General features: G+C 44.3%; 1 protein-coding gene across 1 annotated transcript in view; it reads right to left on the bottom strand.

Annotated features, from left to right (window-relative positions):
• Window positions 1-23,404, bottom strand: part of fhdc2 (FH2 domain containing 2) — a 56,812-nt gene that overhangs the window by 24,112 nt on the left and 9,296 nt on the right. The window contains exons 3-10 of the mRNA XM_078412456.1: window positions 16,700-16,761; window positions 13,510-13,612; window positions 10,813-10,898; window positions 7,953-8,053; window positions 7,041-7,111; window positions 5,218-5,325; window positions 3,444-3,514; window positions 1,125-1,242 (exon numbers count right to left, since the gene is read on the bottom strand). Coding sequence (XP_078268582.1) covers window positions 1,125-1,242; window positions 3,444-3,514; window positions 5,218-5,325; window positions 7,041-7,111; window positions 7,953-8,053; window positions 10,813-10,898; window positions 13,510-13,612; window positions 16,700-16,761 — 720 coding nt within the window. The remainder of the gene's footprint in view (window positions 1-1,124; window positions 1,243-3,443; window positions 3,515-5,217; window positions 5,326-7,040; window positions 7,112-7,952; window positions 8,054-10,812; window positions 10,899-13,509; window positions 13,613-16,699; window positions 16,762-23,404) is intronic.

The raw sequence follows: 23,404 nt of genomic DNA, 5'->3' as shown, positions 1-23,404 counted from the left end.
TGTGACGCAGTGTAATCCACTCCACATGCGTCTGGAGTCCGAGCTGTAGTAGTTAGATTCCACTTTGTTTCTGTCGTCTCTCTTGGCTTTCCTGATGGACTTCCGGAGGACCTTGTAGGCGTTGAGGTCGCCTGAGTTGAAGGCAGTAGTCCATGCTTTGTTTAACACGGATTTCCCGTCCGACCCAGCGTTTCTGATTTGGATAAGTGCAGATGGCTTTTGGAACCACATCATCGATGCACTTACTTATGTAGCCTAAGACAGAGTCTGTGTATTCATTGATATTGCCTTCTGCTGCGTCTTCAAACATCTGCCAGTCAGTTGTGTCAAAGCAGTTCTGTAAGGCCTCATCAACCTCATTGTTCCATTTATATATGACCCTGGAAACCGTTTTTTCCTGTTTTAGTTTCTGCCTGTATGCAGGCAGCAGTAGAATGGAACAGTGATCTGTCTTACCAAAAGCAGGGCGAGGGAGGGGCTTATAGCAGTCTCTGAATGGGGTGTAACAATGGTCCAGGGTCTGCTCTCCCCTAGTGGGAAAAGTGATGTGTTCGAAGTATTTTGGGAGAACCTTCTTCATATTGGCTCTGTTGAAGTCTCCCAGAACAATGAACGCAGCCTCAGGATGGGAGTTCTCCAGCTCATTTACAATCCCATACAGTTCGTCCAGGGCTAGAGATTTATCAGCCTGTGGGGGGGATGTAAGCAGCAGTAAGGAGGACTGAACTGAACTCTCTGGGGAGGTAGAAAGGTCTAGCTTTAATGGTCAACAGTTCCAGAACCGGGGAGCAGTGTATAGTTAAAACGCAGACATCCATGGCCCACGAAGAGTTAACCATAAAGCACACTCCCCCTCCTCTCGACTTGCCTGAGTCCTTCGTTCTGTCTTGTCGATAGACGGAAAAACTCTCCGGAGTGATGGCACAGTCAGGTACGCTGGTCTCCAGCCACGTCTACGTGAACGCCAGAACACAGCAGTTCTTAATGTCCCGATGGTGTTCGATCTTGTAAAGATTTTTTGACTGTCCTGCTATTCCAACTTGTTACTTCAATTTCAATAAACATAACAGGAGTGGAAGGGAAGACTTCATTATTTATTTAATTTTGTGTTTAACCAGCTTTACCTGCAGGAATGATGTTATCTGTGCTTCAAGCTCCGGATCTTCATGCAAATTTGCCTGGAGAGAATCAAGTCTTTCCTCCAGTTTATTCAGCTCTTCTGACAACCCATCTTCAGATAACCTTGGACACGGCAGAGTTAGAAGTTAATAAATGTATTTTCCCGGATCTTCTCAATCCTAAATTTGTAATTTTGGAACTTCTGTGTAAATGCATTAAGATTCGCTGAAATCTTATATAGTCTCCATCAGTCAAAGAAATGATTTAATGTTCACTCCATGTTATGCTCTTTATTAAATATGTCAGGTTATCTCTCAAAATAGAAGCCACTAAATGCAGTTGGCTTTCAATGTTTGTTACTTATGACTAATAGCTGTTGACCATGAGGGTAATCTAACTATATTTGAATCAATGCAAGATGGATGATTTCATCATGGAAAGCAAGGATATAGAACATTTATAGTCCTAAAGTAAATGAGAGATAATAAGACACAAAAAGCTGGAGTAACTCAGTGGGACAGGCAGAATCTCTGGAGAGAAGGAATGGGTGACGTTTCAGGTTGAGACCCTTCTTCAGGCTGGTTAGGGATAAGGGAAACGAGAGATATAGACGGTGATGTAGAGAGATAAAGAACAATGAATGAAAGATATGCAAAAAACTAACGATGATAAAGGAAACAGGCCATTGTTGGCTGTTTGTAGGGTGAAAATGAGAAGCTAGTACGACTTGGGTGGGGGAGAGATAGAGAGAGAAGGAATGCTACACAGAAAAGTCTGCGTAGGAATGGGAAGGGGCAACTGGGAGATCAGGTTGGTTCACGTGGGCTGAGCGAAGGTGTTCCGCGAAACGATCGGCCAGTCTGCGTTTGGTCTTGCCGATGTATAAGAGTCCACATCTTGAACAACGGATACAGTAGACGAGGTTGGAGGAGGTGCAAGTAAATCTCTGCCTAACCTGAAAGGACTGTCGGGGTCCCTGGACAGAGTCGAGGGAGGAGGTATAGCGACAGGTGTTGCATCTTCTGCAGTTGCTGGGGAAGATACCTGGGGACGGGGCGGTTTGGGTGGGAAAAGATGAGTTAACAAGGGAGTTGCGGAGGGAACGGTCTCTGTGGAAGGCGGAAAGGGGTGGAGATGGGAAAATGTGACTAGTGGTGGGATCCCGTTGGAGGTGATGTAAATTTCAAAGGATTATGTGTTGTATGCGACGGCTGATGAGCTGGAAGGTAAGGACTAGGGGGACTCTGTCTCTGTTGTGACTAGGGGGAGGGGTAGCAAGGGCGGAGCTGCGGGGTACCGAGAAGACAGGAGTGAGGGCCTCATCTACGAAGGGAGAGGGGAACCCCTGTTCCCTAAAGAATGAGGACATCTCGGATGTCCTAGTATGGAACACCTCATATTGGGCGCAGATGCGGTGTAGACGGAGGAATTGGGAGTAGGGGATAGAGTCTTTGCAGGAAGCAGGGTGGGAAGCAGTGTAGTCGAGATATTTGTGGGAATCAGTGGGTTTGTAATAGACGTCAGTCAATAGTCTATTTCCCATGATGGAGACTGTGAGATCAAGAAAGGGGAGCGAGGTGTCGGAGATAGTCCAAGTAAATTTGAGTGCAGGATAAAAATTGGTGGTGAAGTTGATGAAATCCATGAGTTCTTCATGGGTTCAGGAGGTAGCACCGATGCAGTTATCAATGTAATGTAGATAGAGTTCAGAGATGGGGCCAATGTATGCCTGGAACAGGGATTGTTCAACTTACCCTACAAAGAGGCAGGCATGGCTCAGGCCCATGCTACACCTTGGACTTGGAGGAAGTGAGAAGAGTCAAAGGAGAAGTTGTTGAGGAAGAGGACCAGCACTGCTAGGCGGAGTAGAGTGTTAGTAGAGGGAAATTGGATGGTTCTGTGGTTGAGGGAGAAACGGAGGGCTTTAAGGCCTTCCTGGTGGGGAATGGAGGTGTAGAGTGACTGAACGTTCATAGCAAAGATGTGGGAGTGGGGGCTCAGAAAGCAGAAGTCATTAAAGAGATGAAGGGCATGTGAGGTATCCTGGACATAGGTCAGGAGAGATTGGACCAGCGGGGATAGGATAGAGTCGAAGTACGTGGAAAACATTTCCGTGGGACAGGAGCAGGCAGAAACAATGGGTCTGCCAGGGCAGTTGTGCTCGTGGATTTTGGGAAGAAGGTAAATAAGAGGAGATAATAAGATATGTATTACATGAAGAAATGTTGGCGTGCAGTAGGTAAGTCAGATTTGTTGGGTTTCTGACTCCACAGTGATGGCGGTGCAATGTCAAGTAGGGCTGTCGGGAAGAAAATTCATCCTACCTAGCAGCTTCACCAATGTGTTCCAGTTTATCCGGAAAGGAGAGAAGGTTCTTGTCTTTTTTTCCTGCCTCCTGTTGAAGAAGGAAGTGTTAATTCTGTCAAAGAAATGAGCTGCCATGGATTTCTGACATGAAGACACTCAAATTCACCAGAGGGAGGAACTCTGCTCCAAGCCATTGAAATTCAAACAAATCCCAAGTTTGCATATACCATTTTTGTGATTAATTTAAATGGTAAATTACAAACTTCAGCCTCAGTAATTTAATGCATTTCAGTCCCTCAGTGCATCATTTAAATTTTATTTTAATTTTATCATGTAGGATGACTCCTGGGATGTGGACTTCATCACAAAGATTAGATATATATAATTAGAGCAGAATTTGTCGCACAGGGAGCCAAGTGGCAAAGAATGCAGCCTTGCGGGACACAGATGCTAAATATTATCATGAAAGATGTCTTGTTACTTATCCTTACTGATTATTTTGTGCATGGAGAGGTCTTCTTTATGTCAGAGGTTAAGAGGAAAGCTTGCAGTGAAAACTGATGAAGAAATAAGCCGCAGCAACAACTGAAAATGAAATCAAAACCTGGAAAGTATGAAGGTCAAAAATAAATCGGCTACCTTAAGTTTGTTAACCATACTTTTAAATACATGTGTTTTAGAGAGCATAAATTGTCTCATGTACAATGTGCAATGATAGAAACAAAAGTATTTTTGATAGGCAGAGCCACACCTTCATATATGTTTATTGTCAAGCTGTTAACATTTCTCTCTTAGGTCCATGGTTTAACTTATCTTTCTGATAAATAAAACCAGTTCAGACATCGTTGAGATTTTTATTGGATTTATGCTCCTATAAGGAAAATCTAAATAACTCAAGTAAAATAACATACATAAAAGCAAAGTAACTACTTAAAAGACAAAGTTTCCTAAAGATTGAAATATTTCAGATGAAAAAAGTAATAAAATTCAAAGGTATTATTTTTGGAAGCTCAATTTTACTTAGAACTTAGGGCTGCCAAAAACATTGTGCAAATGCCAATAAATGTAAACCCTGACAGAACAGGTATTTCTGAAATTGCTCATATGTTGCAAAACATACCTGGCTAATAAAGTATGATTATGATGATGATGATGATTATGATTTATGATCAAACACATTAAACTGCAGCAGAGATGAGTTTTGGTTATTTCTCTGAGCCAGAAAGACCTTTACAAAAGCTCATTAAGGTCAGTCCATGTTCTTTTGTCAGTTTTAGTTATAAACTAGACTGAGGTAGACCCGTTGGGTCCAAATCTCTCCTGCGGGCCTCTCCTGGGGCAACCCTCCCCCAACTGATGATCCTGCAGGCCCGGCAACCCTCTTCAACTGACTAAGCCTGTTGCCGGGCGGGGTGTGTCCCCCCGGGGTCGTGGGCAGACGATGGGGGACAGGGAAGGAGAGAGGGTGCCACTCACCTCGGCCCCATGACGCTAGCGCTGCAGTCAGAGCGAGCCGTGGACCCAAAGCCTCTCCTGCATTTTGCATTCTTGAGAATGCTTCCATTGGCACAATTATAAAGCACCTGCCACTGTGCTACATCCAAACAACAAAACTGCAGTAAACCCCTTAAATTCAATGGTTTATCAAAGCGTTACTTCCTTCCCTGATTCTAAAACAAGGGGAGATATTATTTCTTACTGCATTTCTGTTTCCAAGCCAACAACAAAACAACTAACATTCAAATAAAGGGAACCTGCAATAAGGGTTTGGTTTATTTTTAGAATACTTACCATGGCCACAAAGTGCATCAGGTTCATGCCAGGTTTATTTGCTCTTATGTCAGCGAGTTTCAATAATGATGCAATGCGAAATCCTGCAGCATTTCCTGAATATCCTCCCTGCAAATGAAACAAGGAAACTACATAGACACAAGGAATTGCAGACAATAGTTTACAAAACTATAAAACTGTGCGTGGTGATGAAAACAATGTGATTTGTTTTTGTAATTAGAATCCTGTAAGCATCCTGGTGAATCTTCTGCACCCTTTCCAGTTTAACAGCATCCTTCCCATAGCAAGGCAACTAAAATTGCACACAATGCTCCAAATGTGGCCTCACCGACATCTTGTCCAGCTATAGCATGAAGCCCCCTCCCATAATATCCTTATCGATAAACCCTTTTCTCATTTTATCTGAAATGTCAACTCTGTTTCTCTCTCCATTGATTCTGCTCTACCTCTCTGAGTGCTTCCTGAACTATCTGTTTATGTTAGTTGTTGCGTAATTGGCTATCACGGACACTTGGCCAATGATACATCGAAGGTTGTTGAAACATCCCACCTCCCCCAACATCTCATAATCTCTATCTCTGTTCAGGGTGTGGATAGTTTAAACACTTCTCCTCGTTAGCAGCCTCTCTTGTCACTTACATAATGCCGTACCTTTCCCTTCTGAATTATCTCACTTACATCGTATCAAACTGTTGAGCAGGAAGAAAGTGAAAGCACTCAATCACTCTCAACCACTAACTCAAATATTGGCACTCTGTGTATAATGAGGGATAGTTTAATGGTAGAATCCCAAGTAAGTCACCAAGCAGTTGGAAGTCATATGCCAGCTCTCCAGAGAGGAAGGTCATTCACCAGTTCTGCACCAGCAACTCAATTGAAACCAAAAACTCATCACCTTGTAAATATAGGCTGATGGGTTGCACATACAGAGAGTTGTGATATTTTCAGGCCTGTCCCAAAATCTCAATCTCGACTGCAGCACAGCAGAAGCCACCCAACATTTGAATGCATAAAGAAAGCTCACACTTTTGGAATGATGACTCAGGAATCCTGTGTTTAAAGGAGCCTCACAGCACTCCATCAATCTCTTCTCCCACTGATTACCAAATTATTATAGGCTGGTTCCAGGTAAGTGGCAGTGCTTCTCAATCTCACGACGGAAGCTTGTAGCTCCTACTATTACCATTCCCCCAGCCATCTCACGATTGCCCATCAACCAATTATTCCACACAGCAAGGCGGCAATCATCCACAACCTGTCTGCAGACACCAAGGGAGTACTGTAAATTAGTAATATGACATTGAAGATGGGTATTAGAGATTTGCACTTGAGTAATTAGTCAGTGTTTATATGATTTGGGGGTTTAGCATTAATTCCATGTATAAAATCCAGCCTTTCACAATCGATAATGAGTCAGATGCAGAGATGAGCTGCGATAAAATGGGGATATTGAGGGACGTGCATCATCCCCAAGCAGATCTGGTCATCGTGTAAGAATCATTCTTAATCGCCAGTAAAGTTGCTGAGGAGTCTTATTCCTGATCTAGTTATGTACTTGCAGCGAAAAATCTCCAACAGAGCTGTTGAAGAGGCAAGTTTGAAACTGTGCCTCATTTAGCAATGAGGATAAATCATTCCAAGTCAATTTTATTGGCCCCCACTGCTGTAACCATTCCACACACCCTTCCAAGTGACCTAGAATTTCTAGGCCATCAGCCTGAGACTGATGCAGGAATGACAAAATATTTTGGCAATAAGCAAATTAATTCAAAACATGATCATGAATTCCACACTATTAGTTTTACTCAGATCTAAATACTTACCGCATTCATCAAGTTTCCTGCCTTCAACACCAACCTCAATATAGTGTGCAATTCATGACAATTCTGCAGTTCTGCAAGACAACAAAAGCATTGTGCACATTCAGACATGTCTCACTTGTGCAAACATCAATACCACTGTTGTATGCACTGCCAGCATATAAAGACTTCTGCAAGCATGATTTCCTGTTTCACAGTTTCAGAATATTAGGGTAAGCCTTCTCTCTGTAGGATAGGATGAGCAGGGCAAGATTTCTGACTGGGATCATTGAAATAGTATGTCAAGAAAATATTGATTTTGAAAGTATTCTGAGATTCAAAATTGATAGATATGGGTTGTGTTTACTTCTGGTCTGAATGGTGGATACATTTCTCCCACAATTGGCCATCTATAGGTGTTTTGGTTCAATGCTTGACTTCAGCTCTCTGCTTGCAAAATAGTGCTATTCATAAAGAGTTGATGAAGAGTTCGTTATTTTAAGTGTGGCAAACTCTCGAATCATGGAAATATACAGCACTGAAATGGGCCCTTACAGCTCACCTTGTCCATGCTGACCATGATACTTATCTGCCTAATCCTATTTACCACTCATTTCCCTCTGCCCTTTTTTTAAATCCCAGAATATGTCTTAATGAATTTTAACCAATGTCTATCTAGTGTCTATCTCAACTGGGAACTCATTCAAAATATTCACCATAATCTGTGTGGAAAATGTCCCCTGCAGATGTCCTTTAACTTTTACACCTATTACCTACAACCTGCAGCCTCGATGGAAAAAGCTTCTATCTATCCTAACCATGTCCCTCATAATTTTATTTAACCTCTATGTTTGTAACAAAGTGTGAGGATATGAATTAACTGCATGTGTTTCCAGGCACAGAATTGTATGGCTTAAGTTTGTTTCAGGATCTTACCATGAGCAGCCTCCATCAATACGGAAACAGATGCCAGAAGTGATTGTACTTGTGGCTCAAATTCTTCCTTCAGGATCATAGCTTCCAAATGTAGGCAGTAGCTGCAAAATAAACAACATTCATTTCCAAAGAACAGAATAAGCAATAAGCAGAATATGCAAAAACATAACATGAGGAGCAAGGCCGGTATGAGGGGTCTGACCTTCCTTGTCCTCAAGGTCGACTGCGGGAGGTGCCCTCAGAGTGCAAAGGAGGACAGGCGAGGTGAGGGCTCGCTGGTCGATCCATACGTCCAAAGAAGGCGATGGCTGGAGGCTCGCACCAGCATGGGGTTTACATGGATCGGGCACCGCTCATAAGAACCCGAGCGTGGAATGGACTTCAAAAATGGCACCAAACCCTGGGCTCAGTAGACTATTTCTGGACACTTTGCTAATTAGGACTGTGCCGAGGTATGGCAATGATTTACTGGACTGTTTATAAGAATAGAATTTCACTCTGCATTTGCGCATGTGACAATAAAAGTACCATTGATCCATTGAACCGTTGAAGATTTCCTGAAACACCAGAGTTTGCAACAGATACAAAGAGAGAAAAATATTAGTTTGCCAATATCACTATCTGGTTTCATATATGGCTTTATTTCATAGTTATTATTGAGTCAGTTCAAGAGGAGGTAAACTTGATCCATCAATCCTCTCAGTGTTGAGGTTAAATCAAGAAGATGGGTGTGACACAGTTCTGAACTGCCATTGTATTACATTGATAATCTAGCTAAAATCAATGCTTTAAGTTCCCTCATCTGTGTTCTTGGGGACCAACTAAATACAATTAAACACAATATTTCACAGAGCTTCTCTGGTGCCATGTGTTAACATAATTCGAGTGGTAGTATCATATGATTGGCAAAATCTTGATTTACTTCATGTTGGAGTAAAAACCACATCCTGTTGCAATTCAATGTTGGTTTCTTTTTATCGTGATAATATGATGCTAAACATCTTGCAGATACTTTTTATTGCAAAACCTTAGCACTGCAGTATCAAATCTCCTCCAATTAACACCTACAGGTATAAACCGAAGAGAGCAACAAATGTTTGTACAGCAGGAAAACGTTGTTAGGGTATTTAAACCAAGGCTAATGCATGCCGGTTTAATTAAACACGTTATACTATTTCCAGATGTGTTTTACATATTTATATGAAGTAAATTTGTATTTATACTCGTATCTTAAATATTAATAATGTCGTCCGTTAGTGTAAATTTCTGAGTGCTAACATTTTTCCGATCCCTTTCTATTATTTTGTACTGTTCAAACTAAATAAATCTGGACAGAACTTTAGGTTTTGTATTGAGGCACAGCAAAATAGTTTTGTCTGCCTTTTGAAATGACAGGAGAACTTGGAGAATCTCCCTACAACTCACGGTAAAGTGATGTATTACAGTCCAGGTTAGCCATATCCTAAACTAAATACAACTGTACTTACAAATGAATTTTATCTGTTCTTGGAAAATGTTGTTAAACAATAAGCTGGAGAAGAGTCATTGTGAACATGTTTAACCTGTGGCAAGGGAGAAATGTAGTTAAAATAAGTGTTGAAGAAAGGAGGGGTGTGAGGGAGGAATTGCAATGGAGGCAAAGGCTTCAGCAGAGCTGGTCTTTGCTGCAAAAGAGGAGTTCAGAATTGTCATTGCTCCTTCGTATTGCCCTGTAGCTGCTGTTTATTGCCAGGAGAAGGTGACACCACATGTAATCCAGCCACGTGTGACTAACCGTGGACCATCAGCTTTGTGCGCTTAGATCCATCAGATCGGTGAGACAGAGGTGAGACAGAGGTTCACCTGCACCTCCTCCAACCTCATCTATTGCATCCGCTGCTCTAGATGTCAACTCATCTATATCGGCGAAACCAAGCGCAGGCTCGGCGATCGCTTCGCTGAACACCTGCGCTCGGTCCGCATTAACGCCACTGATCTCCCGGTGGCCCAGCACTTCAACTCCCCCTCCCATTCCCAGTCTGACCTCTCTGTCATGGGCCTCCTCCAGTGCCATAGTGAGGCCCGCCGGAAATTGGAGGAGCAGCACCTCATATTTCGCCTGGGCAGTTTGCGGCCCGGTGGTATGAACGTTGACTTCTCCAACTTCAGATAGCTCCTCTGTCCCTCCCTTCCCCTCCTCCTTCCCAGATCTCCCTCTATCTTCCTGTCTCCACCTATATCCTTCCTTTGTCCCACCCCCGACATCAGTCTGAAGAAGGGTCTCGACCCGAAACGTCACCCATTCCTTCTCTCCCGAGATGCTGCCTGACCTGCTGAGTTACTCCAGCATTTTGTGAATAAATCCATCAGATCGTAGTCATGTGAAGAGATGTGAGCATGATTTACCATCTTGGACCAGGTAGATAAGCAGTTGTGTAAATACAGTATATCTTTCAAGTGTAAAGCAACACTTTGTGTGCTGCTGCGCAGTGTAATATGTTCAAAAGCTTCAATACATTCCACTGGTGTCATTTAAATTGATATTCCTTTTAGTTGCTGTCCAGAAATATTAACAACGTGTTTTATTTCTCCATGTGTTATTGCCCTGAGCAAAAAACAAACTGCTGGAGGAATTCGGCAGGTTGAGCAGCATGTGCAAGGGGTAAGGAATTGTTGATTTTTCGTGTCGAGATTCTGCATTGAGAGGACCTGATGTAGAGACTAGACCCAAAACAACGACAATTCCTTCCCCACCCCTGCACCTCACCCCCCCCCCCCCCATCCCCCATAGACGCTACTCAACCCGCTGGGTTCCACTAGCAGGTTTTTTTCCATTCCAAGTTCCAGCCTCTGTAATCTCTTGCCTCTGTTAATGTCCTACCTTGGCACTCTCACCAGGAGCAGCATGAAGAGATCTGCCTCCGGCAGTTTATTCTGGTCTCCTTGAAACATTTTTAGATGTTTCACCTGAAACAGTACAAATCCAAATAAAATATTCGGTGACATTATTTGCATATATAGTCTTGCACCTTGAGGCACATGCAACAGGAATAATATATTTATTATATTCCAGTTGTACCTCACCTACCATTGTATGAAAAATGATGTCATATATTGTTTAACAATCTTGACAAAATATTTCTATATATTTGAATCCAAACTACCAAGTCAACATGTGGGACTTTATCAAATGCCTTACTAAAGTCCATGTAGATTACATCCACTACCCTATTCTCACCAATCACCTTTGTCAACTCAAAACACTCGATCAAGTTTAGAAGACATTGCCTGCTGTGGACAAAGTCATGCTGTCTGTCTCTAATTAGCACAGTCTCTGCCAAATATAAATACTTTCTATCCTGAAGAATCTTCTACAAAGGCTTTCCTACCACTGTTGTGAGGCTCACCACCTATAATTTCCTAGATTATCTCTATTTACCTTCTTAAACAAAGAAAAAAAATTGGTTATTCTCCAGTCATCTGGGAGCTCGCCTGTGATGGGAGAAGATACAAAGATCTTTGCCAAGACCCCTGCAATCTCCTCCATTGCCTCTCTCAATAATCTGGGAGAATGTCCATCAGGCTCTGGGGTCTTACAGGGCCGTCTTAACGCATGGGCCTGATGGGCACTTGCCCGGGGCCCCACGAGCATAGGGGCCGCATGCTGATCTGTGTATGTTAAGTGACTTGCAATAAATAAATACTACTTTAAAAATGTAGGTTCAATAAGTGCTTTTTTCGCAACATTTTCGGTCCCTAAGTGTTTTTTCCGCAACATTTTCCATCCCTAAGTGCTTCTCACAGCGATCTGTTTCGCAACAATTAGCTCCCTAAGTGCTTTGCTTTTCCATCCCTAAGTGCTCTCACAGCGATCTGTAAGTACTTTTCGCAACAATGTAGCACCCTAAGTCCATCGCTAAGTGCTTTTCGTTAAGTGCTTTTCGCCGGCACGACAGGGGGGGGCTGGTAGGGAAAGGGGGGTGGGGGAGAGTAACGGTGGGGGTGACGGGGAGGGTGGGAGGAGGAGAGAGTGGGGGTGGGAGGAGGCAGAGTGGGACTGGGGAGGGGACAGCAAGGGTGGGGGTTGGTGGTGGGGGGGAAGAGAGAGTGGGGGAAATGGGGGTGCTGGGGAAAGGGGGTGGCGGAGAGTAACAGTTGGTCTGGGGGAGAGAGAATGGGGGAGTCTGAGAATGGGCACTGGGGAGGGGGACAACAGGGGTCGTGAAATTGTGTTTAGGATTTTTCTTCAGAGCCCCACTCATGCACTCCATTCCCCCCTTAATCCCCCTTAAAACTCCCCCAGACCTGTGCTGCATTAACTTAAATTGGTTTCAGGGTTTTTTTTTAAGAGCCCCACTCACCCACTCCATCCACACCCCCTCAACTCCACTTATCATCCCACCCCCCACAACCCACCTCATCCCCCCTTATCCTCTTCTCACCCACTCCATCCCCCCAGCCCCCTTATCCCCCCTCTCTTCCACCCTCCATTCATCGACCATTTACATTTTTATTCCTGTGAGTAGTTGTCGTAGGGGCCCCAGTACACTGCTTTGCCCGGGGCCCATAATGCTGTAAAGACGGCCCTGGGGTCTTATCCACGTTAATGCTTTTCAAGGGATCCAACATCATCACTTTTGTGATCTCAAAATGTCAGAGCCTATTAGTATACGGTGGCACAGCGGTAGAGTTGCTGCCTTACAGTGAATGTAGCGCCGGAGACTCAGGTTCGATCCTGACTACGGGCGCCGTCTGTACGGAGGTTGTACGTTCTCCCCGTGACCTGCGTGGGTTTTCTCCGAGATCTTCGGTTTCCTCCCACACTCCAAAGACGTACAGGTATGTAGGTTAATTGGCTGGGCAAATGTAAAAATTGTCCCTAGTGTGTGTAGGATAGTGTTAATGTGCAGGGATCGCTGGGCAGCGCAGACTCGGAGTGCCGAAGGGCCTGATTCCGCGCTGTTTCTCTAAATCTAAATCTAAAAAATCTAAATCTATACCCCACACTGATCTCACTATCTTACATAGCCTTCTCCTTGGTGCATATTTGATTCATGCTCGAAAACAAAATGTCAAGAAGAAATGTCAATAAGTTATTATTAGCATTATAATATTTATTCTCATTGCAATGACAGCTCTGATATAATATTTGGGAGATACAAATAAAGACTCATTTGTATGCTGTTGATTTGTAACAGTTGAATTGATGAAATAAATGGAGCAATTGCCCTGAAGGTATCTGATTTGCTTTTGGAAATAGTCAAAAACGTCAATATTTTGGCTAATATTATGATGAAGAAGGATTTTTACAAATGAAATTAAATCATATAAATGAAGTCACTGTAAAACATCATATACATATATTGGAGATAAAAGTTTTCTGCTCTTTCGTTAATTTGGCAGTAAAGGTCAAGTTGCTGTGCCTAGATTTTGTTGGCCTTAAGTTCATTGGTAAGATTTAAGGGTTCTCTGAGAAATTACTGCAGCGAAAGCAATCTGCAGAGTAGGTTAAATAGATTTTAATTTAGTTTTCCGAAGCTCTGTGCCAAATACAAATCCTTGTAACAAAAGAATTTACCTCTTCAGCTTCTGGCAACAGTTTCAACAACTTAGTCAATTCTTCAGATCCATATCCTTTTGTTGTTCCATGTCTAATGTCTTCCACAATCTCTTTCGCAGATCTTTGGTGTTTAAAAAAATGATCAACTCAGTACTATATTATTAATACAGAAAAGGTTACAGTAAGATCACATGATTGTTTCAGCAGCTCAAGTGATATTAAACATTTCTTCAAATGGAGGGAAAGTTAGTCTAAATACTAAGTCAGCACTCTTTACTACTTATTCCCACCTCCATTTTTGAAACATCAAGTAAATAATGCTCTTTCCAATGAAATAAATTTGTGTTTCCTTTCAGGGCTAAGAAAATGGAATTCCTGCTCACCAATAGCCAGTAAATCAAACCTAGTGTCCAAAGTCATATTATTAGTATGGAACAACATGAATCAATCCAACAGATGATAAATCTTTATTACAAAAAATGGACAATACAGTTAATGCTTGATGTCTCCAAACGTATTGCTAGTTTATTTATTGAATTGATGGCTGTGAGGTCTGGAATTTAAGTGTGATTGTGTTGATGAGGAATTGTGAACAGATTCAGGCACAGAGCACAGCAGGCCTTTTATTGTAAGAACCCCTTCCAGCAATTATCTAGCAATAGCTACAGGCTGGAGAGAAATTATCAAAATGAAAATGACTGTACTGAACAAGACATTAGTCTAAATAAAATAAAACTAACAGCTGATAATAAACTTTCAAATGCAATAAAAATAAAAAAGAACAATGAAAAATCCAGGCACCGTCTGTGGAAAGAGAAACAGTTAACGTTTCAGGTCTAGGACTCGTTATCTGGGCTCAGCAGTTATTTCATTGGTGCAAGATACGGGACAGGCAGTGTCTCTGGAGAGAAGGAATGGGTGACGTTTCGGGTCGAGACCCTTCTTATTTGTTCAACTAATGTTCCACAATTAGCATGTTAACAAATGTAGTAAGATTATATTTAAAAATATCATACTTTATAAATCACCTGGAACAATTAGATACCAATTTTGGGGGATTTTACAGGGATCGGTTCCAGTATTACCTTTGTAGTGTATTTAATTCATGCTGACTCAGACCATAAATCTGGAATTGGTGGGGTTGAATAACTTATTCCAGAATTACTACAATGATTTTCCTTGGCAATACTGTTTTCCTTGCAAACTATTCTCCACATGTAATTGCATTGTATACCACACCATTCTTCTCTTGTTATCCTGTAGCAAAGTGTATAGCCATATGCAGCTTATCAAAGAAAGATTTATGTTGAGTTTTTCAGGATATTGCAAAATGTATCACTGCCGGTTACAATACAATACAATACAATACAATACAATACAATACATCTTTATTGTCATTGTACAGGGGTACAACGAGATTGGGAATGCGCCTTCCATACGATGCAATAAATTAATTAGCTAATCAGTATAAATTTAGACAACCCAGTGAAACAAAATTAGAAAAAGTTTTAAAACAGAATAAAATGCAAGTAGGTCTGTGTCGCTGTGTGATGTGACCATCCGTCTCAGCAGGACCGGTTCATAGCAGCTATGGCCCTGGGGATGAAGCTGTCCTGAGTCTGGAGGTGCGGGCGTAGAAGGCCTTGTAGCGTCTGCCAGATGGTAGAAGTTCGAACAGACTATTGCAGGGGTGTGAGGAGTCTTTGTGAATGCTGGTGGCTTTTCTGAGGCATCGTGAGTTGTAGATGTCCTCCAAGGCTGGTAGCTGTGTTCCGATAGTCTTCTGGGCTCTATAGACTACCCGCTGAAGAGCTTTCCTCTCTGCCTCTGTGCAGCTGAGATACCGCACAGGGATGCCCTGCGCTAGGATGCTTTCTATGGTGCAGCGGTAGAAGGTCGTCAGCAGCTGTTGGGGCAGACCAGACTTTTTCAGTGTTCTCAGGTAGAACAGTCGTTGCTGCGCCTTCTTGACCAGCACAGCAGTGTTAGTGGACCATGTGAGATCCTCTGAAATGTGAGTGCCCAGAAACTTGAAGCTGGACACTCTCTCCACACTGTCCCCGTTGATAAAGATCGGAGCGTATTCCCCGTTGTGTGACCGACGGAAGTTGATGATCAGCTCCTTGGTCTTGGAGGTGTTTAGGGACAGGTTGTTATCTGAGCACCAGTCCGCCAGATTCTGCACCTCCGCTCTGTAGTTTGTTTCATCACCGTTGGTGATCAGCCCGATCACCGTTGTGTCGTCTGCAAACTTGACAATGGTGTTGGTGTCGAATGCAGGAACACAGTCATGTGTGAATAGGGAGCATGGTGCTCAAAACACAGCCCTGTGGTGTGCCGGTACTCAGGATGATAGTGGAGGACAGGTGCGGGCCCATTCTTACTGCCTGCGGTCGCTCCATCAAGAAGTCCAGGATCCAGTCGCATAACAACGAGCTGAGGCCTAGCTGGTGGAGTTTTGTGATGAGCTTGGTGGGGATGACCATGTTGAAGGCAGAGCTATAGTCAATGAATAGCATCCTCACATACGTGCCCTGTCTCTCCAGGTGAGTCAGGATAGTGTGAAGAGCCAGAGAGATGGCGTCCTCTGTGGATCTGTTTGCCCTGTATGCAAATTGATGCGAGTCCAGTGACGCGGGGATGCTGAATTTGATGTGTGAGAGGACCAGCCTTTCAAAGCACTTCATGATTATAGGAGTTAGGGCAACCGGACGGTTTAATGGTTTTGTTCAGTTTGAAAATGCATTTATTTTGCAGGTGGAAGACTTATCAATAGTTATTTTGCTTCCACTAAGGCCCAGGATGGCAGAAAGGCTAAATGCTATTGATTAGATGACCACTTTCCTTCATAGAAGTTGATCTTTTCCCAAGTTCAAATTGGAAATTGCCAATAATGGAGAAGAGTAAATGGGTTGTGGGAGATTGGAAAGGGACCCGAGATGTTTAAATCAGGGTCATGCAGCAGGATCAAGCTATAGAAGGATAGGTAATTGCTGCTTCTCTTTCCAATAAGGGTCATTCAGAGTAAAATGCAACCACCAGCTAATTAATGAGCGCAATGTGGAGGAAATTTGAATTTTAGAAAATCATTTAATCAAACAGCTTAATGTGATCAGCAAACTGGAAGTGATTTTTAAATAATATCTGACAAAATTCTAAACATGAACTTCCATATCCACCAGCAATCAGGATTAAAACTTCTTCCTACCTTTTAAACTGTTTTAGAAATATCCCCACATTCATGCTTCTTCTGGGATCCAGTAGAGAAACCTACAAAGAAAACAGAGAAATTTAGTAGGAAAATATTAGAAGGGACAATCAGATAGATTTGTGCAAATGAGAAATAGTTAAATAGTTAAAATAAAGTTGCATTTCATTGCATTCAATAGGATTTTGCTTAATGCAATATAGTTTCTATATTTGCTTACAAAAGTGACTACACTTCAAAAGCAATTCTTTGGTACTTAAATGCTTTGGGACATTCTAAGTATGCAAAAGGTACAGTTTGAACATACTTGCTTTTAAACATGGTATTTATTTTTGAAACAAAATTGATTGCCATCCTTTCATCAGGCTGTCTAAATTTTGGAACACCCAACCCCGAGGGAGTATATTCTTCACCAGATGCTCTTGAGGAACATCCATGGCCCAGCTGGAGGAAATAAACAATTGCAGATGCTGGAAATCTGAAATAGTAACAATGAATCTGAAACGAGAAATAGAATTCACGATTCATGTATTCATAATGTAATCTCTTCTGCAAAGCGGAAATCAAATGTGGGGGGGGGGGGTTGGTAAGAATGCAGGGAGTGAATAGCTGATTTATGACCACTGCAGACTGTTCATTGTCTCTCTATGATTCTGATTCTATGAATCCCTCTCCCGCACATTTCCTGTTCTATGGAGGTGTCTCCATTCCCACAGAAGTTATGCCTTAGGTCAGGGGTGTCAAACAACCTGCCTTTGGGCCGCATCCGGCCCGCGACGGGGTCTAATGCGGGATGATTTGGGGAAAAAAAGTATATGCATGCTCTCCCTCGACGCGCTCTCTCCCTCGCCCCTCTCTCTCCCTCGCCCCTCTCTCTCCCTCGTCCCCTCTCCCTTGCCCCTCTCTCCCTCGCCCCTCTCTCTCCCTCGCCTCTCTCTCCCTCACCTCTCTCTCCCTCGCCTCTCTCTCCCTCGCCCCTCTCTCTCCCTCGCCCCTCTCTCTCCCTCGCCCTTCTCTCTCCCTCGCCGCTCTCGCTCTCCCTCGCCGCTCTCTCTCTCCCTCGCCGCTCTCTCTCCCTCGCCGCTCTCTCCCTCGCCCCTCTCTCTCCCTCGCCCCTCTCTCTCCCTCGCCCCTCTCTCTCCCTCGCCGCTCTCGCTCTCCCTCGCCGCTCTCTCCCTCGCCCCTCTCCCTCCCTCGCCCCTCTCTCTCCCTCGTCCCTTCTCCCTTGCCCCTCTCTCCCTCGCCCCTCTCTCTCCCTCACCTCTCTCTCCCTCGCCGCTCTCTCCCTCGCCCCTCTCTCTCCCTCGCCCCTCTCTCTCCCTCGCCGCTCTCGCTCTCCCTCGCCGCTCTCTCCCTCGCCCCTCTCCCTCCCTCGCCGCTCTCTCTCCCTCGCCCCTCTCTCTCTCCCTCGCCGCTCTCTCTCTCGCCGCTCTCTCTCCCTCGCCCCTCTCTCTCCCTCGCCCCTCTCTCTCCCTCGCCCCTCTCTCTCCCTCGCCCCTCTCTCCCTCGCCGCTCTCTCTCCCTCGCCCCTCTCTCTCCCTCGCCGCTCTCTCTCCCTCGCCGCTCTCTCTCCCTCGCCGCTCTCTCTCTCCCTCGCCCCCTCTCTCTCTCCCTCGCCGCTCTCTCTCTCCCTCGCCCCCTCTCTCTCTCCCTCGCCGCTCTCTCTCTCCCTCGCCCCCTCTCTCTCTCCCTCGCCCCTCTCTCCCTCGCCGCTCTCTCTCCCTCGCCCCCTCTCTCTCTCCCTCGCCCCCTCTCTCTCTCCCTCGCCCCCTCTCTCTCTCCCTCGCCCCCTCTCTCTCTCCCTCGCCCCCTCTCTCTCTCCCTCGCCCCCTCTCTCTCTCCCTCGCCCCCTCTCTCTCTCCCTCGCCTCTCTCTCTCCCTCGCCCCCTCTCTCTCTCCCTCGCCCCCTCTCTCTCTCCCTCGCCCCTCTCTCTCCCTCGCCGCTCTCTCTCTCCCTCGCCCCCTCTCTCCCTCGCCCCTCTCTCTCTCCCTCGCCCCTCTCTCCCCCTCGCCGCTCTCTCTCTCCCTCGCCGCTCTCTCGCTCTCTCTCTCTCTCTCTCTCTCTCTCTCTCTCTCTCTCCCTCGCCGCTCTCTCTCCCTCGCCGCTCTCTCTCTCCCTCGCCGCTCTCTCTCTCCCTCGCCGCTCTCTCTCTCCCTCGCCGCTCTCTCTCTCCCTCGCCGCTCTCTCTCTCTCTCTCTCCCTCTCTCTCTCTCTCTCTCCGCTCTCTCTCCCACCGCTAGGGGTGCCAACTATTTCACTCCCAAATACGGGACAAGGTGACGTCACCGCCCCACGCCCCATGTGACCTCACCAGCCAGCTGCCACGTGCTGTTTGCTGCTGTGGTTCAAAATGCTTTCAAAGAAAAGAAAAGTTGACATGGAATGTCGGATATTCAATGAACATTGGGAAGATCTTTATTTGTTCTGTGAGGTCAACGGCAAACCTGTGTGTCTGATATGCTCGCAACAAGTGGCTGTGGCAAAAGAGTACAATATCAAACGACACTATGAGACGTCACATGAAGAAAAATATGACAAGTACACAGGACGACTCAGAACGCAAAAGGTAAACAAGCTTGAAGCAGCTCTGAAAAAACAGCAATCAGTGTTCACCAAAAGTCGAGAGACTCATGATGGAGCTGTCAAGGGCAGCTATATTACTGCCATTAAAATAGCTGCTGCGTCGAAGCCATACTCAGAGGGGGAATTCATCAAAGTATGCATGCTGTCGGCCTTGAGAAGAGACAGGCTTTTGGTAATATCAGCTTGTCAAGAAATACTGTGGCAGAGAGAATCGTGAACCTTGGCGCACTGTCTATGGTCGGGAAAAAGGAGGGGTGTTGTTGCAAAACACAGAGAGAAAGTTCAGACAGAGAATCCAGAGCAGGAATTCTGGAATTTTCATTGTATTATACACCTAGAGGCATTATATAGCAGGAGCCTGAAAATGACCAATGTCATGGATGTGGTAATCAAAAGAGTTAATTTTATTGGAGCCAAGGGACTCAACCATCGGCAATTTGATACTCTTTTGTCCGAAAGTAATATTGGACACGGCCTACCCTACCACACTGAAGTCCACTGGTTGAGCAGAGGGGTTGTGCTCAAACGTTTTTTTCAATTACGTGCGGAGTTCAGCTCAAACTCCATCATCAAGTTTGCTGATGACACTGTGGTGGTGGGCCGGATCTCCAACAACGATGAGAAGGCCTACCGGGAGGAGGTGGCTGATCTGGCACTCTGGTGTCAGGACAATAGCCTCCTCTTGAATGTCACTAAAACAAAGGAGCTGATTGTGGACTTCAGAAGGGCTAAACATTCAAGGACGTACACGCCACTCGAGATAAATGGGTCTATTGTGGATAGGGTGAGCAGTTTCAAATACTTGGGAGTCCGCATCGCAGAGGATCTGACGTGGGCAACGCACATTGCCGCACTGGTGGGTAAGGCTAAGCAGCGCCTTTACCACCTTAGACAACTGAGGAAATTCAGAGTGTCGCTGAGGATCCTTCATTGCTTCTACTCTGGGGCTGTAGAGAGCATCCTGTCCGGCAACATTACAGTCTGGTTTGGGAACAGCTCTGCCCAGGACAGGATGGCCCTGCAGATAGTAGTGCGTTCGGCAGAACGCACCATGGGAACTACACTCGTCCCCCTGCAGGACCTATACATCAGGAGGTGCAGATCCAGAGCAAGCAAGATCATGAGGGACCCCTGCCACCCCAGTAACGGACTGTTCCAGATGTTACGATCAGGCAAACGTCTCCGCTGTCACGCTGTGAAAACGGAGAGGATGAGACGGAGCTTCTTCCCACAGGCCATCAGGACTGTCAACTTTTATAACCCCAGAGACTAAATTTTTGTCGACACTTTTTGTGCTATGTTTAGTAACTTATTAACTTTATTTATATGCTGTAACTGTAATTCTTTTTGTGCACAACCCGCAGGCATTGCCACTTTCATTTCACTGCACATCGAGTATGTGTATGTGACAAATAAATTTGACTTGACTTGACTTGACTTGACTTGAAATTGGACTAGTCATGAACGAGAAAAGGAAGCCAGTGGCAGAGTTGGATGACCCAGACTGGCTTCATGATCTTGCATTTTTGGTGGATATAACAACACTTAAATGTGCTTAATGTTAACATGCAAGGCCGCAACAAACTTGTTACGGAATACTACGACAGCATTCGTGCCTTTCAAATTAAATTAGGCCTGTGGGAGATGCAACTATCCCGGAGCAACCCAACTCATTCCCCCTCATTGCACTCATGGGAACAATGCCAACATGGACAGGTACAAGGACAAAATATCACGGCTGAAAAGTGAGTTTCAGAATCGTCTCCAAGTCTTCACTCAGCTCGAGAAGGATTCTCACTGTTTTGCTCGCCGTTTGCCATCAATGCAGCATCAGATGTGCCGGAGGAACTCCAAATGGAACTAATTGAAGTTCAGTGTAACTCTGCTTTGAAATATAAATTTGAGACTGTGGGTCTGGACTCATTCTATCAATACCTGGGGCCGATGTACCCCAAGATGACAGAGTTTGCCTGAAAGATCCTTTGCATGTTCGGGACAACATATCTCTGTGAGCAGGCTTTCTCCATAATGAACATTAATAAATCCAAACTGCGCCGGCAACTGACACACCGACATCTAAATGACATTATGAAAATCACAACTGCCCAGAAACTGGTCCCTGATGTTGTCAGGCTGGTTAAAGCCAAGAGATGTCAGGTGTCTGGAAGCAGCAAGTGAAAAATGAGTGATGCTGTTCGATGCACTGTGACATGTAAGCAAAATGCATTATGAAATATTAGGTGTCATAATATTGTGATTTATTCATTTTCTGACTATTCTATTATTGTAAATGTGATCACTTCAATAAAAATTAGAGGCTAACTGTGTTCATTGTCTGAGTTTGATTGCTGGAAGCAGGCGAATAAAAAGTAGGTGCAGTTCTGCAGCCCACATGTACAATTTGTTTCGTTAGGTCTACATTTGTGTCTGCTAATTTTCGATTTCAAATGGTTTATGAATGGAAAGGGTGTTGGCCCCGAAACAATCTTAGCCAAAATAGCATCGTTTTTTCTCTCTCTCATCACAATTTTCTTGTAGCCTATGACTGTAAGTTAATACCAATCATAAACGTAATGCTTGCTAGGCAATCTTCTTCATAAAAAATGAAATTCGTAAAGTGAAACACTTTGTAGTTATGGCAGAGACTGAGGCACATGAGAGCAGGTTGAAAAACCGTAGGCAACGAAAGCTGTGGGAGTACATGCGCATGCATTCGCTCGTGCACAACTGATCCGGCCCGCATGAAGTCGCATTTTGCCCATTCGGCCCGTGACCTAAAATGACCCCCGTAGGTCTTTCTCCATGATCTTACAGTAAAGGAAATAGCATTGGAGGAAGGGGAATGGGAGGATGATCCAGTGGGATGGAGAGGGGAATGTTGGAGCATACTAGGGAGATGAGTGGTGAGCCTGGTTAGAACATTGGACTGTGATGCAGAGCTGATTAGGAGTGTGGAATAGAAGCAGTTCCTCGTGTCAAATGTCACCTTTGTTCAAATGATAGCATGGTCCTTCCAAAGTCAAGTTTTATGGGTTCAATATGACTGTATCTATAGTTAAATATTAATCTACAGATTCCAAAACCTAAACAAAGGCATTTAATTGAAATTTAAAAAAACTATCCAGAGCAGAAAGTAAGAATGAGTGTCACCCTCTTATTGTTCACCACATTTCAAAACAAATCTCTCAAATAACTCGCCTAGCTGGGATATATTTAACGTGATGAAAAACAATTGATAATGGATTGGTTTCCGTGCTTAGTTTTCCTTTCTAATTTCCTGAACAAAATGCAAATTGAATGGAGTGCATCGCAGGGGTGAAGCCCATTTTATACCAGTGCATCAAATCTCGAGATTACAATTCTCACAAATCAATTTAATTACGAGGAACTGCCCATGAGAGGGACTGAGATGATGTTTGGAGAAGAGACACCAGAGGAAATTAGGTTGTCATGAAGAAAATCGGGCAATTAGGGTAAAGGTCAGTGATAAGGATTGGGGTGAGGGACAATGAAAGGAGTGGTGATCACTCCAGATGTGAAGAGAAAACAGAAACTTATGTTGAGGGAAATCAAAGCATTCTTGAAGAATTTTATTGTTAGACTCCCTAATACAGCACAGGTAGGGGTGGGTCCTCTCGGAAACTGAGGGGAGGTTCTTGGCCCTCTGCTTAAATCTTACTTCAACTGTTGAAATCTCCATTGTTTGTCAATGAAGCAGAATGCCCGATTTACATCATTGGGAGGATATGTGCAGTTAAAATGTTATGCCAGTGAGGTCAATTGTGTTTTCTACACCAAATGATAACATTGCACAAGTGCAACAGTCCTCTTGGGTGCGTGCATCATGTCATAGGGCCACACTCTAATTTCCTGAAGCACACTGTATGAAGACAAAGCACCCAATTGCATTTAACTAGCCAGCAAAATGTCCAGGTTAATGACTTTCTCTCAAGGCAATGATTCATATTACTGCTCTCTTATTACCAAACTTCTGAGTTTGTTTTCTACCACAGGTGACAATTCAAAAATTATTTATTGCGTTATTATTGACATTAGTAAATGTAAAGCAAACAGATTTCATTTCACAAGGGGTTGGCTTATTTAATTTTGAACCTGTTTCT

Source organism: Rhinoraja longicauda, chromosome 15 (genome assembly GCF_053455715.1).
Source record: "Rhinoraja longicauda isolate Sanriku21f chromosome 15, sRhiLon1.1, whole genome shotgun sequence".
NCBI classification, from domain to species: domain Eukaryota; kingdom Metazoa; phylum Chordata; class Chondrichthyes; order Rajiformes; family Arhynchobatidae; genus Rhinoraja; species Rhinoraja longicauda.
The sequence above is the reverse complement of the archived record's forward strand: the minus strand, read 5'-3'. Positions and strand labels throughout refer to the sequence as shown.